At 35.2% G+C, this 13004-nt stretch overlaps 1 protein-coding gene across 1 annotated transcript in view; it reads right to left on the bottom strand.

Moving 5' to 3' along the window:
* LOC129230446 (tryptophan 5-hydroxylase 1-like) overlaps positions 1-13004 on the bottom strand; it is a 55628-nt gene that overhangs the window by 7453 nt on the left and 35171 nt on the right. Inside the window, 1 exon segment of the mRNA XM_054864844.1 lies at positions 3209-3335. Within this exon segment, the coding sequence (XP_054720819.1) occupies positions 3209-3335 (127 nt within the window).

The raw sequence follows: 13004 nt of genomic DNA on the forward strand, positions 1-13004 counted from the left end.
AAGAGCTACGCTTAAGAATTTCTTCAAGTTCAAATTTGATATTAATTCTAAGTGCCCCAAATGCAGAAACGATTTGGGGCTACTTGAAAATATTTTTGGAGATTTTTTCGAAGTGCGAAAAAATCTATATGAATACTTATAAACGGGCAAGGAATTGCATGATTCTCTCGCCACTAGCGCGCAATTTTTCTGACGTGGCGAGTGCAAATAAAATTAGCGGTTAGTTTATTTTTTATATGCATCGTATAATATTGGTTGGTTAAAAATGTTCTTGGGGGAAGAAATTTCTAAAAAAAATTCCCATTCCCACTCACAATATAAAAATTATTCCGAACAATACACAGTAGATTGTACAAACAAACATTTTCTATATTATAAATAGCGGTACCCGCACGATTTTGCCCGTCGTAGAAAATTAAAAGGTCGTTTGGTTCGCCTGTATATTTACAAATAATGGATGATGAATTTCTCGCCAATTTACTATGTTCATTTGCTCGCATATGTTACGGTTCCACGTTATGATAACTTGGAAATTTACTCGTCAACGTTATGATCACTTGGAAATTTACTCGTCCACGTTATGATCATTTCCTCGGTAAAATGTTCTTAAAATTGGAATAGAAAAGAACAGAATCGAATTTTCAAAAAATCGCTTCGAGGTGCTAACTCCTATGCTACGAACTAAAGGGTGTCCCAAAATTAACACAAGATTTGAATTTGCCGCCATTTTTGCAACCCTGAAAAAAGAACAATTTGACAGCTGAGAGTTTAGGGTAATCAAAAATGGAGCATTATACGATACAATAACGCGCTTTCATTATTGAACAATTGTTTCAAAAATAATGAAAGTTGAGGCTGGTCAAGCAGTTACTGTTATTGGCGCTCGGTATCGCAACACGGTAATGCACGGGTGGTTGTGGGCTTGTTGACATAGACCTTTGAATTCAAATAACCCCATAAGAAGAAATTTAAAAATGTTAAATCACACGATCTAGGGTGCCAATTTTGATGACCGAAATGAGAGAGTACGCGACTAGGAAATGCCTTATGCAGTAATTGAAATGTTTCACTCTCTCTCGCTCTTTGGTACAATAACACCCCATTTTTACTAACTCTAAACTCTCAACTGTCAAATTGTTCTTTTTTCATGGCTGCCAACAATTTATGGAAAAAATGGTGGCAAATTCAAATCTTGCGTTAATTTTGGGACACCCTTTAATTCTGTACCAAATTTCATGAAAATCGGCCGAATGGCCTAGGTGCTATGCGCGTAATAGACCAACAGAGATTCAGACATCCAGAGACACACACATCCAGAAATGCAGATATCCAGAGAACAGACTTTCAGCCTTATTATTAGTAAAGATCAAGTTATATGTTTTCTCAATTAGTAACCTGACAAAAATTGCTCCTCTAGGAAAATCATTTAAGAATTAGCATAATATTAAAGAGGCATTGTGGAAGACAAATGTAATACTTGAATACAATGTTTATGTAAAAGGTGAGGTTGATTGCCTTCTTGCGGTGCTTTCTGCAGGAAATAACAAAACGATCCACATATTCTTGCTCATATTGGTCAGTACATGACCAGACGCAGAACAGCCAAGCTGGGCAATGGCTAGCAAGCAAGGTATAATATACCTAACAATTTTATGGCTGGAGGCAAAGATAGCTAGGAATTTCCTTTTTCAACCAGGGATCCACACGAATTGTGTAATAATGAAAAAAGTTGAATTAGGTAGCAGTTTAAAAAACATATTAAGACAATTTTTTGACGCGAAAAGTATTTGCCCTTGTGCCCCATCATCGAGATATAAAGTCATAAAATTTAAAAAAAAAGTGCCCAATTCAAGGATTTGGCGAGGAATTAAAGGTACTACATGACTTTACCGTCTGCATGGGGCAGGCTATTCAACTGCAAAGAGTGAAAGACGTCTCAAATTACTCACCAAAACTCGCTAAACTAGGCAACTTATCTGAAAATTTCGGCAAACTTTAAGACCTAACATTTCGATAACGGGGACACGAGGGGAAAAGAATTTATGCGTCGTGAAATATGTTTTACTATTTCTTTCAAATGCTACCAATCAAAAAAAAAAAAAAAATCAATATTCCTCTATCGTATGGTTTCCTGGTTAGGCTGGTTCGATTATGACAAAATTATTTACCTCTTTTAGTCCCCACATCACAACTACTCGTAGATTTAAGTAAAATCCAACAGAAAAAAAAGCATTCTAAATTTCACAGGTAATGAAAAATTTCAAATTTCAGACCAAAAATGCAAATGCTTATGGTTTTTCCAAGTACTATTTTCTAGGCCGTGGTGGCCTGATCGGTAAGGCATCGAAATTGTGACCGGAGGGTCCCTGGTTCGACCCTATACGGTCGAAGATCCACCGTCTTCGACCTGAATGGTAACTGGGGGACGTTCAATATGCTCATGGTCACAAAGTCCTCCAAGTGAAACAGTACCTCCGGGGGCGCTTAACCAGATATTCCTCGGTTTCTGGTCTGGATAAAAAAATCAGAGCTGTTCTCAGGGTCCTATCCAACTGGTTAAACCACAAATAGTGGTAGGTACGGGGGATTCTAGAGTGAAAAAAGAAAAAGTACTAATACTACTTTTGCAGACATTATGTCAAGAGAAGGAATTCAAAATTCCCCCGAAATTTAAGGAAATATGGTCATCTAGTCTATATATATTAGTCATCGGTACAGTTATTAACATAATTAAAGCATTAAAGGAAGTTCAAAATGGCAGAAGGACTTTCCTATTCATCGAAATACCACGGAAATATAAGTTCGTTGCTTGAAACACCTGGGGAGCTCATGGTATGATATCCTCATATAAATAATAGCCGATGCTCGAGTAACCCGCGTGTTTCAACAATGAAACTCTCTCCACGGCATGATAATTTGATAATCTGTTTTGGTAACGTTTAAAATGCAGGGAAATACTTTATTGTGACAAGGCTGAACTCGATCCGGTAACTTAACTGTTTTACTGGTAAGACTTTCATTTTAGGAAAACGAAGAAACCAAAACAATTAACGCTATCTACTGGAGTTTAAGGTTAATCCACTGGTGTTAGGGTTCAAATTTTAACTATCGAAATATCACCAAACAGGCAATTGCTTCGTTCAAATGTAGAAACAATTTTCACCCGTCATACCATGACGGGCGATTTTCTGGTAATACTTCTACTTACCGTTGCCAACTTATCTACTTCTTCGTCTGACGCCCCGAGAGAGGCCAGTCCTAATTCCTGAGAAAACTGAGCAAAGCTGGCGTCAGCAAGTAGGGGAATGTGACCAAGCAGCTCGTGGCAACAATCTCTGAAATGAAATGAAATGGAATAGAAGAGTCAATGAAGTGAAGACCAAGAAGAAAAAAGTCAACGAAAATGTATTCTGAATTTGATTTAGAGTTCTAATTTAGAGCTCGTTGGTAAGTAAAATCATTTCTTACAGAGAATATTGGAGATTGCCAAAACAGGTGCGGAGTTTTGTCCTAAAAATTCAAAATAATTTTGCAGGCTTTCTAGATTTTGTTAAACTTCTAAACTTAAAATGTTTGATAGGTTATTATTCTTTATTTAAACTAAAAAAAAAAGTTTCTTTCAGCAAACAGGAAAGGAAGCCATTTTGGATTAGTGTTCAAATAGAAGCATCTGCGGTATTTTGGAAACCAAAGTTATGTCAGTCAATTCTATGTCAGTAGAATAAATAGTAATTTTCATAATAAATTTGCAGTTAAATTTTTTTTATTTTAACGATTTGCATAAAACTTTGGTATGTTTTTTTAAAGTGAAAATTTAAACATTTAGCTCATCTGACACCGAGTAAAATATAAGATACTTTATCCTCAAATCTTATTTTTTTCAAACATTTACTTGACAACGGTTAGATTAAAATTTTATTTTTTGAAAAAGTCTCTTAGAGCACCACCCGTATGAGTGTTTCCTTTCCAAGCCAACCCAGTGGCACAACAGCCCATGGGGGTCAAGCCCTACTGTATCCATCTCAGTCTTCCTGACCTAGGGCTCTGGGGTGCTAGGCAGATGTTCCAGTTAGGTTGTCAGCCGAACGCGGAACCCCCTAGAGTTTAGTTCCCAAGCACACTTGGTACTCATTTTATCGCCCCACTGAAGGGATTAATGGCTGAGTCGGGAATAGGACCCGGGCCTGCGGCGTGGGAGCGCGAAGCGCTGCCACCGAGTCACTGGGCTTCGTTTTTTTTTCACTTAAATATTTGATGTAGGAAGCATATCACTTCTGATACGCAAAGCAGGGTTGCCAACTGCTCCACGAAAATGGTGAAACTCGGCAAATAAGTTTTTTGCTCCGCATTTCCCGACCGAAAGTTTTCACCCATCAACACGCCCAATAGCGTGAGGACTAGCAGCAGGTCGTCTTTTCGGATGAGTCCAGATTAAATCTGCACAAAAACGAGGGACGTGTATGCTTCAGACGTTACACATGGGAACGTCTCCTCCCATAGTGCGTAATCCGACGTCATTCCAGCATAACATTCAATAGCGTCATGGTCTGGAATGCTATTGAATATCAAGGGGAGTCACATCTAGTCCAAATAACGAGTAACTTCAATAGCGAGCGTCACCTTAGGGACGATGTGACTGTGGCATACGTGATAACAGGGCAGAAAACTCCTGTCCCCTCCCCCGCTTCGTTACGCCACCAGTCGTCGATCTATGAACTTGCGCGAAACTTTGAAAGCAGTGCAGTTTACCAGTAAACAGTAGTGCTGCTTGCTCTGGCTGAAATAGATGAAATAGGAAATATGTAACTTCGGATGCACATTTTTGAATGCAATACTGTTGGATTTATCACATCCTTTCAACGTACTGGAATGTTGAGGCAATTAAAAAAATATATATATGTCATGTAAGTGTCTGCTGAATGAAAGTGAGTCAGCGATTTCCACTTCCGAACATCCTGCATGCGATGAAAAAAATTGGGCGTCTCATGGAATAAAGTTTAAAGTTCGGAGATAAATACATTTTTCAGATAAACAAATTTACATTTTATGTATTTGAGTTCATGCAGTTAAGGTTACTTAACTTTTCCTCCATTACACAAACAATTTTCAGATTCCTTTCTAATATCTTGTCTGTAATTTGTTATTTCAGCATACTGCTTTATTATTTGAAACGGTTAACTTGCAACTTTTTATTTCTTTATTTTTTCAACCTTGTACACGCATTTATTCGAAATGGATTTTCCAAGCTGACAATATACATTTGTCAAAATGTTCTGCAAATATGCTTAAGCAACGTAACTTGTTGATATTCAGTTAATATGTAAGCAAGTTTATTGAAACAGGCTTTTAACTGAACTAATCTTATATTTTCGGTTCCGAATAAATTGCCTCATACGCTAGCATGTGTTATTTTGATCAAAAAACATTCCTTGATGGGCTTCCGTAGTTTTGAGGTAGAAGATTAGCTTTGAACACCGGAGGTCGTGGGTTCGATACTCAAACACATTTCTCCCCAACTACGTCACTGCAATGTTATGCAAACAAGCTGGTTCTGTGCATAAATGATAATTTTTTTTCCACTGTTATCTTTAAATTTTATGATATTTATGCCCAAATTGTGGTTGAGTTAACTGTATTCGTAATTTCTGGGTTTGCGAAAGATTACTTTTGAGCAGTGGATACACAACGTGTTTTGCCAAATGCTTGTTTGTTATACTTAAAAAGGGCAAAATGTCTTGAACTACATATATTTTTAACTCCTTGGGTTTTCTGTTAATAAGTTTTCAGCAACTCTGAAACTGTAAATAAATTGAATTAAGGGGCTGTCCATAAAGGATGTTACAAAATTTTGAACAAATCCCCCACCCCCTTGTTACATGTAACGCTGTTCAACATGAGCATATTGTTATAAACAACGCGTGATGTTACACTTCTAGTTATCTCCTCCCTTCCCCCTCCCTTCACTCTGTCACAAAACTGTCACACTGAATTCCTAAAAGAGCATACTCAGCAAAATGTTGATCTAAATTTAACATATATGAGGTTTTAAGTAGTGAAGATAGTTGCTAAAATGGTCATTCTATGGAAAGTTTTTCGAAAAAGGTTGCTTTGTCATCAATTAATGTTTTTTAAAATAATTTTTCATAAGCCTAAAATGATGAACTATTAAAGCCCTCCCCCCCCACAAGAATTATTAGCAGCAGAAAAAAGCTAAAAATGGAAAAGTAGCCAGATTCCAAAAAAAAAAAAAAGAAGAAGAAAAAAAAAAGGTTGCTTAGATATTGAAGACATTTTTTTTGATGTACAACATACAGTATTCATGATGTTGTATAATTCATTCTTTAATTAACGTTTTTCAAGTTGAATTCCTGTGTAATTTTTCGAGAGTGCCCACCGAGGGGGGGGGGGGTCGGAATCATAGTCTCATAATAATGATAGCTTTTCAACGGCTATAGTTATAAATAACTGTGCCCTTGAAATTTCAAGGGAGATGGGGGAGACGTTTTTGGGAAACGTCTCCCCCATCGTATTGTTTGTATTATTGTTATTGTTTATTTGTTTGTATTTTTCTTGAAGTAAAAAAAAATTGAAAGGGGTAGGGCACTGTTTACTTTGGGCAAAGGCACCCAAGCATTCATGTCTTTTTAAAACCATAAATTTGCTGAGCTAAGTTAACATTAATAATCTGGTATTATGTGCTTTAATTTGATGTTATGTCTTTGAAACATATTGCAGTCATGTTTCCCGCTTACATAAGTAAAATTGTTTATTTATTTTTTTAAATTTCATTTAATTCTTATTCAAATACAATAGTAAAATTATTTTTTGTTATGATGTAATTGTAAAATGCAAGTTCATTTATTTATTTGAATACTTCTTAAGACATAATGTTTCGATACAATATACGAGTAGTTAAAATGCGATTAGTTAAATTTTTTTTTCAAATGAAAAATAAAACTGTGTTTATTTATCACTTCGTTTTAACATGATTGTAAAATAAAATCATGTTTAATTATTTGAATACTTTGTAAGACTTATAAATGTTTTTATGTAAAATGCTATGAATTAAGCTCAGTGTATTTTTTAATGTATGATTATCGGTTCCTTTTTATGTTTTCAAATGAAAAAGTAGAACTTTTAATGCTACTAAAATAATAGAAGACAATAATAAATAAACCAAATAGTTTAATTAAACCAAAATACTAATTGAAGCGCTCACTTCCCAATATCATTGAGGATCGACGAACGATGACGTCATTTGCTAGTTGGATGGCCATCAAATCTCGAAGGCCTCGATGTGACGCCGGAGACGCTATCCTTTCTTCAGAACAGTCCTAGTGCAGTGTTTTAGCAGGACAATGCACGTCCACATGTTGCACGTAACGTACAAGTGTTTTTCGGTGCACGACAGGTTACGCTACTTCCTTGGCCTGTCCGTTCTCCGGATATGACGCCAATCAAACATGTCTCGGATTGAGTTGGTCGGAGACTCGCCCATGTGTCTCGTCCGGCAGTTGGTACGAATGGCTTCATATTGAAGCCATATGTCATGCTATTCCCAATCGTGACATTCAGCACCTCTATGATTCGATGCCAAAACATGTACAAGCTCGCATAGTTGCACGTGGTAGCTAGATTCAATAATAATCTACGCCAGTTATTTTCATTTCAGTCATCTGTAATTTTGATCGTTTATCAGTAGCACTACGAGTAATATGTGGTATAAATTTTATTCCTTTTCAATGAGTCCTTCATGTTGTTACAATTTTCCCAAACATGAGTATATATTTTGTTCTTTAGCTCGGGGCTCTTATTGAGTTGAGCCTAAGATTTTTTGTTAAAATCGAAACCCTTAAAATTTGTGAATAGGAAAGAAAAAACAAACGAACTGAAAAGACGTAGCTATAGCAACGCCAAATAAAACATCAATAATTTGAATGGAGATGAGATTTTTCGAACTTGATTAAAACTGCTTGTAACTTTTTTTCTTTGGAGATAGAAGTGAAGTTTTTCGACCATGGGTCAAGTTAGATCTGGAGTAAAAAAAGCCGCTCTTTCCAGTGGTGTCAAAAATAAAACTGTGGCACAATTCCTTCACTTTTTACTGATTGATTTAATGAAGAAAGTAGTGCCTAAAATTTTAGCTAAGCCTAAAAAAGTTCGAGATGAAAACGCAAAAAAAAACTCCCGCCGTATTTCAGTTACAGCATTGAAACAAATTGCGTAGAACGCGGAAAATTCTACCCTTTCCAACTATATATAATATTAGTATGTGAAAGTAATTTGTCACCCCTTTAATTGGCAATAATAGGCAATTTACGCGAAATTTGAGCTCAAAAAATTAATTACAAAAAAACTAGTTCGAATTAAAAAAAATAAAACCCCAGGTGCAAACCACCGGGACTCGAAGTAATTTTGTACAAAATTTCAAGGCTGTAGGTGCTATGGGGTATCCTAGACACAGGCCCGCCTCAGACTTCCTTTCAAAATTTTCTTAGACCTTACTTTTTTTTAATATAAAGATCAATCATGATTTTAATGCTTGCACGAATTTTCTTTTTCTTTTTTATTATTTTATTTTATGCATTAGATATAGACGAAAGCATACAGTCGCATTTTAATTTGTAACGGTTGCACATTTTTTCTAAATTTAATTTGATTTTGAAACTTTTCTTAAAACCGAATTTGAGAAAGGTAGTGGTAAGCAAAGAGTTAGTTTTTGTATTTAAGGTGATGTTACAAAAGGAAAATGGTAGTAAAACTATTGCATTACTCATAGATTTTTTGAAATATTTGAACTTCAAACCATTACATTATAACATTTTGTTCAGAATTATTGATAAAGAGTTAGGTAAACATGAACAAAGCTTAAAACTAATATGAAATCTTACTAATATTATATATGCGAAAGTTTGTCTGTATGGATGTATGGATGTATGGATGTATGTATGGATGTTTGTTACTCTTTCACGCAAAAACTACTGAACGGATTTTGATGAAACTTTACAATAATATAGCTTATGCATCAGAATAACACATAGGGTAGTTTTCGTCCCGTTATGGGGGGCAAAACCCCCTTAGGGGGGCAATAAAACACAATTTTTGTATAAATTCTCTAATATTGGGATGAAAAAATACTTGCACATATTTACATTATATGTCCATCGAAAGCTCTGATTTTTCTGCTGAAGATGGCACCTGTTCGAAATTTCTAAGTAGAATAAAAAACGAGTTATGAACTTTTTAGATCCATGTTCGAAGGCTTTCCTCAACTCAATACAATATTTAGTGTATCATCTCAACTCCCTGTCGATAGCGACAATTGTTGTATTGTTGACTTTCTTTGCTTTTCGTGATTGTTCAAGGCTTTTCTCAAGTCAAATCTTGAAGAAAGATTTTTGCACAAGATTGGCAAATAATACATGATTTGGTTGATGATTTTCCATTTAAACGGAACTTTAATGTAATTAATGGTTTTTATTATTATTTATGCTGATTGAACACTTACTCATTATCCAAACAACAAGCAGATCGCCAAAATTTTTGCAGAAAGATTTCCGTAGCTGATGCATTTGGCAGTTTTTTCAACGTTGCTGTTTTTGAAGCCGAAGACTACGTCATAATGTTTCTCAGCTTTCACCATGTAAACAAAATATCGCCAATCAAAGAATTTTCAAAAGACTTTTTTTTACTGTGTTAAATAATCCAGCAACTAAATTAGGCAAATCCATAAACAGCACAAAAACTTCCATTAATTTTCCTTTTTGCACAATTTCAAACAATCACCAAATTGTATTACTTATTTTGGTAACATTTCGGATGAAACTGTTTAGCGCCATTTTATGGTGACCAAAAATATCTCAGCATCTGGCGACGATATCTCTGTAACGAAAATTAATATCATATCGTTTTACAAAGTAAGGAAAGAATGGGGGAGCATCATCGAAGGTACCCCGAAACGACTTTCGCAAATTCGGTAAAATCGCCCCAAGAGCCAGAATGATTGAAATTTCCCGAAATAACTAAAGCAAGTATAAGGGGATTACGAGCGCAGCTACTTTTTTTTAATCACTTCGTACTTCATTAGCCATACAGAGAAGGTTTTAGACTCCATGTTAAAAAAAAGTATCAACAGATTAATCTTTTTAAATATGAGAAGATTAATTTCATGTTTTTTTAAATTTGTATATGCTTAAATATAGTGCTTTCGTTTCTAAATCAATACTACTTTGTTCTTTATACTTATTGCTATTTTAGTTTTATGGGTAGGGAAGAAACTCGATTTTTAAGCAAGTAATGATTTTTTCTAATAATTATTACTGACCCAGGCAACGCCGGGTATTTTTGCTAGTACTAAATAACTACAGTGCGTGTCGAAATGATAGGTCCACCCGCATTTTTCAAAGTTTTGACTCTTAATTGAGAATAAGAAGCACTGTTTTGGTACAGATAATTAATCAGCAATTGTTATAACTATTTATGAAGAAATTTTGTAAAAATAAATAATTCCATTTTATTTTATGCAAATTTTTCTTTTTAGACCGTTTCGAAAAGCTAGGTTCACCTTCAGAAATTTCGCTCTAACCACGTTTATTTCCAAAAAATTTGCATAAATCTCGTTGCTTAGTCTTATTGTGAGATTATGCTGGCTGCTGTGGAGGTATTTAAACAGATTTAAGCATCACGTAGTAAGCAAACGAAATGGGTCGTCTTTGCAGTCTTTCCCTGATTGAGCAAGGGAAAATTGAAGCATTTAAAAATTGTGGAAAATCGAATGGAGAAATAGGTAAGATTTTAAGTAAATCGCATAATATTGTAAACAATTTTTTGCGACTTAGTTGTGTGACTTTAGTCAGTTGTGTGACTTTGTAGTGTGACTTTAACAATTTTTTGCGATTTTTTTCTGGCTTATGGCAGTAAAAAATCATCTGGCCGCCCGTCAAAAAGTGACACCCGACAAAGAAGGACTTTCGTAAAGGACTTAAAAGCAGGAAATATAAGCTTATTAACTTTGGACTAACAACAAAACCCTCCAATATCAAAATATACTGTCCATAGAGTAGTAAAGAAGATCGCGAATGTAGTTTACGTGAAGAAGAAAGCGGGTCCAAAATTGACTAAAAAGCACAAAGAAAATAGATTGAATTTCGCAAAGGAAGTGATGGCCTGGAAACAAGATTGGCGTCGTGTGATATTCAGTGATGAAATCCTGGATGGTCCAGATGATGGGCAGTATTACTGGCACGATCTGCCTAACGATAGACAGATATTCTCGAAAGGCAAGCTGGTGGTGGTTCCGTTATGGTATGAGCCGGACTCGGAGATGCTGGAAAAACTAATATAACATTTGTAGACAATCGTTTGAATGTTGCAGGCTATCAACAATTGCTTGAAGGGTATTTTCTTCCACAATAAGAGTACATTGGGGGCCCATTCTTCATGTTCTAACAAGATAATTCTCCTGGGCACACTGCAAAGTCAACTTTCGAATTTTTTCTGGATAATGCTGTACATGTTATCGATTGGCCATCTTGCAGCCCCGACCTGAATCTGGTAGAAAACATGTAGGGTATCCTCGCAAGAGCAGTGTATGCAGGCGGAATGCAGTACAACAGTATTGCAGACTTAGAAAGGACTATTTCCACCGAATGGTAAAATTCGAGACAAATTGTATGCAAAACCTTGTTGAAACCATGCTGAATAGGATTTATGAGCTTATTTAGAAAAAAGGTACAAAAATTTCTTATTAATTCAACATTAATTTGACGTTTGACTCAGTGGACCTATCTTTTTGGAACAGTTGTTTCATGTAAATTTTGTTTGACTTATTATTCCTACTATTGGTATACTTTTCATGTATTATTTTACATTGAATGAAGCAATTTAGTTTATAAAATAGTATTTTGTACACAGTAAGTCCTTTTTTACCAACATAACTTTCGATTTTACGGTTGGACCTATCATTTCGACACACACTGTATATTATTTATTAAGTTTTCTCTTTATACTATAAAATCGCCCGTCAAGGTATGACGGGTGAAAATTGCTTCTCTTCTTCTACATTTGAACGAAGCAATTGTCTGTTTGGTGATATTTTGATAGTTGAAATTTTAACCCTAATTCCAGTGGATTAACCCTAAACTCCAGTGGATAGCGTTAATTTTCAATCGCTTTTTCGTTTATTCATTCCCCTGAAATGAGTCTTACCAGTAAAACAGTTAAGTTACCGGATCGAGTTCAGCCTTGTCACAATAAAGCCTTTCCCTGCATGTCAAATATTACCAAGAAATATTATCAAATTATCATGTCGTAGCTCGAGTTTCATTGTTCAAACACGCGGTTTACTCGATCATCGGCTATTATTTATATGAAGACTAGCTGCGTTGCCCGGCTTTGCCCGGTCTATTTTGAAAACGAAAATTGTGTCAAGTGACGTATATTCAACAATCAGGCATAAATAAAAGCAAAAAATCATCATGCAAAATTTCCCCTCCAAACAATGACGACAGATATTAAAATACTTTTAAGAAATTAAAATAAAATGAGAAAGATGGATTTAAAAAGTGTAACCATAGAAACACAAAATAAAATAAGTTTCAGAATTGAAAATGAGAAAGATGCAAATAATGGATTCAAAAGGCGTTACCGTGGAAACGCAAAATAAAATGGTTAAAAACTTGAATAGAGAACAGATTTTTGAACTTCATTTCATTCGCTTGTAACTTTTTTTCTAATGGAGATAGAGGGTTAAACTTCCGACCATAGGTCGAGTCAGATCTGGAGTAAAAAAGGTAGCCTTTTTCAATGGTGTCAAAAAGAAAACTGTAGGACAATTCCTTCACTTTTTATTGATAAATTTAATTAAGAAAGTAGTGCCTAAATTTCAGTTAAGCCGAAACAAATTCGAGCTAAAAACGTAAATAACTCCCGCCGCAATTAAGTTAGAGCGTTGGAACAAATTACGTAGAACGCGGAAAATTCTTCCATTTCCTACGATATATAAT

The sequence above is a fragment of the Uloborus diversus genome, chromosome 9 (genome assembly GCF_026930045.1).
Source record: "Uloborus diversus isolate 005 chromosome 9, Udiv.v.3.1, whole genome shotgun sequence".
NCBI classification, from domain to species: Eukaryota; Metazoa; Arthropoda; class Arachnida; order Araneae; family Uloboridae; genus Uloborus; species Uloborus diversus.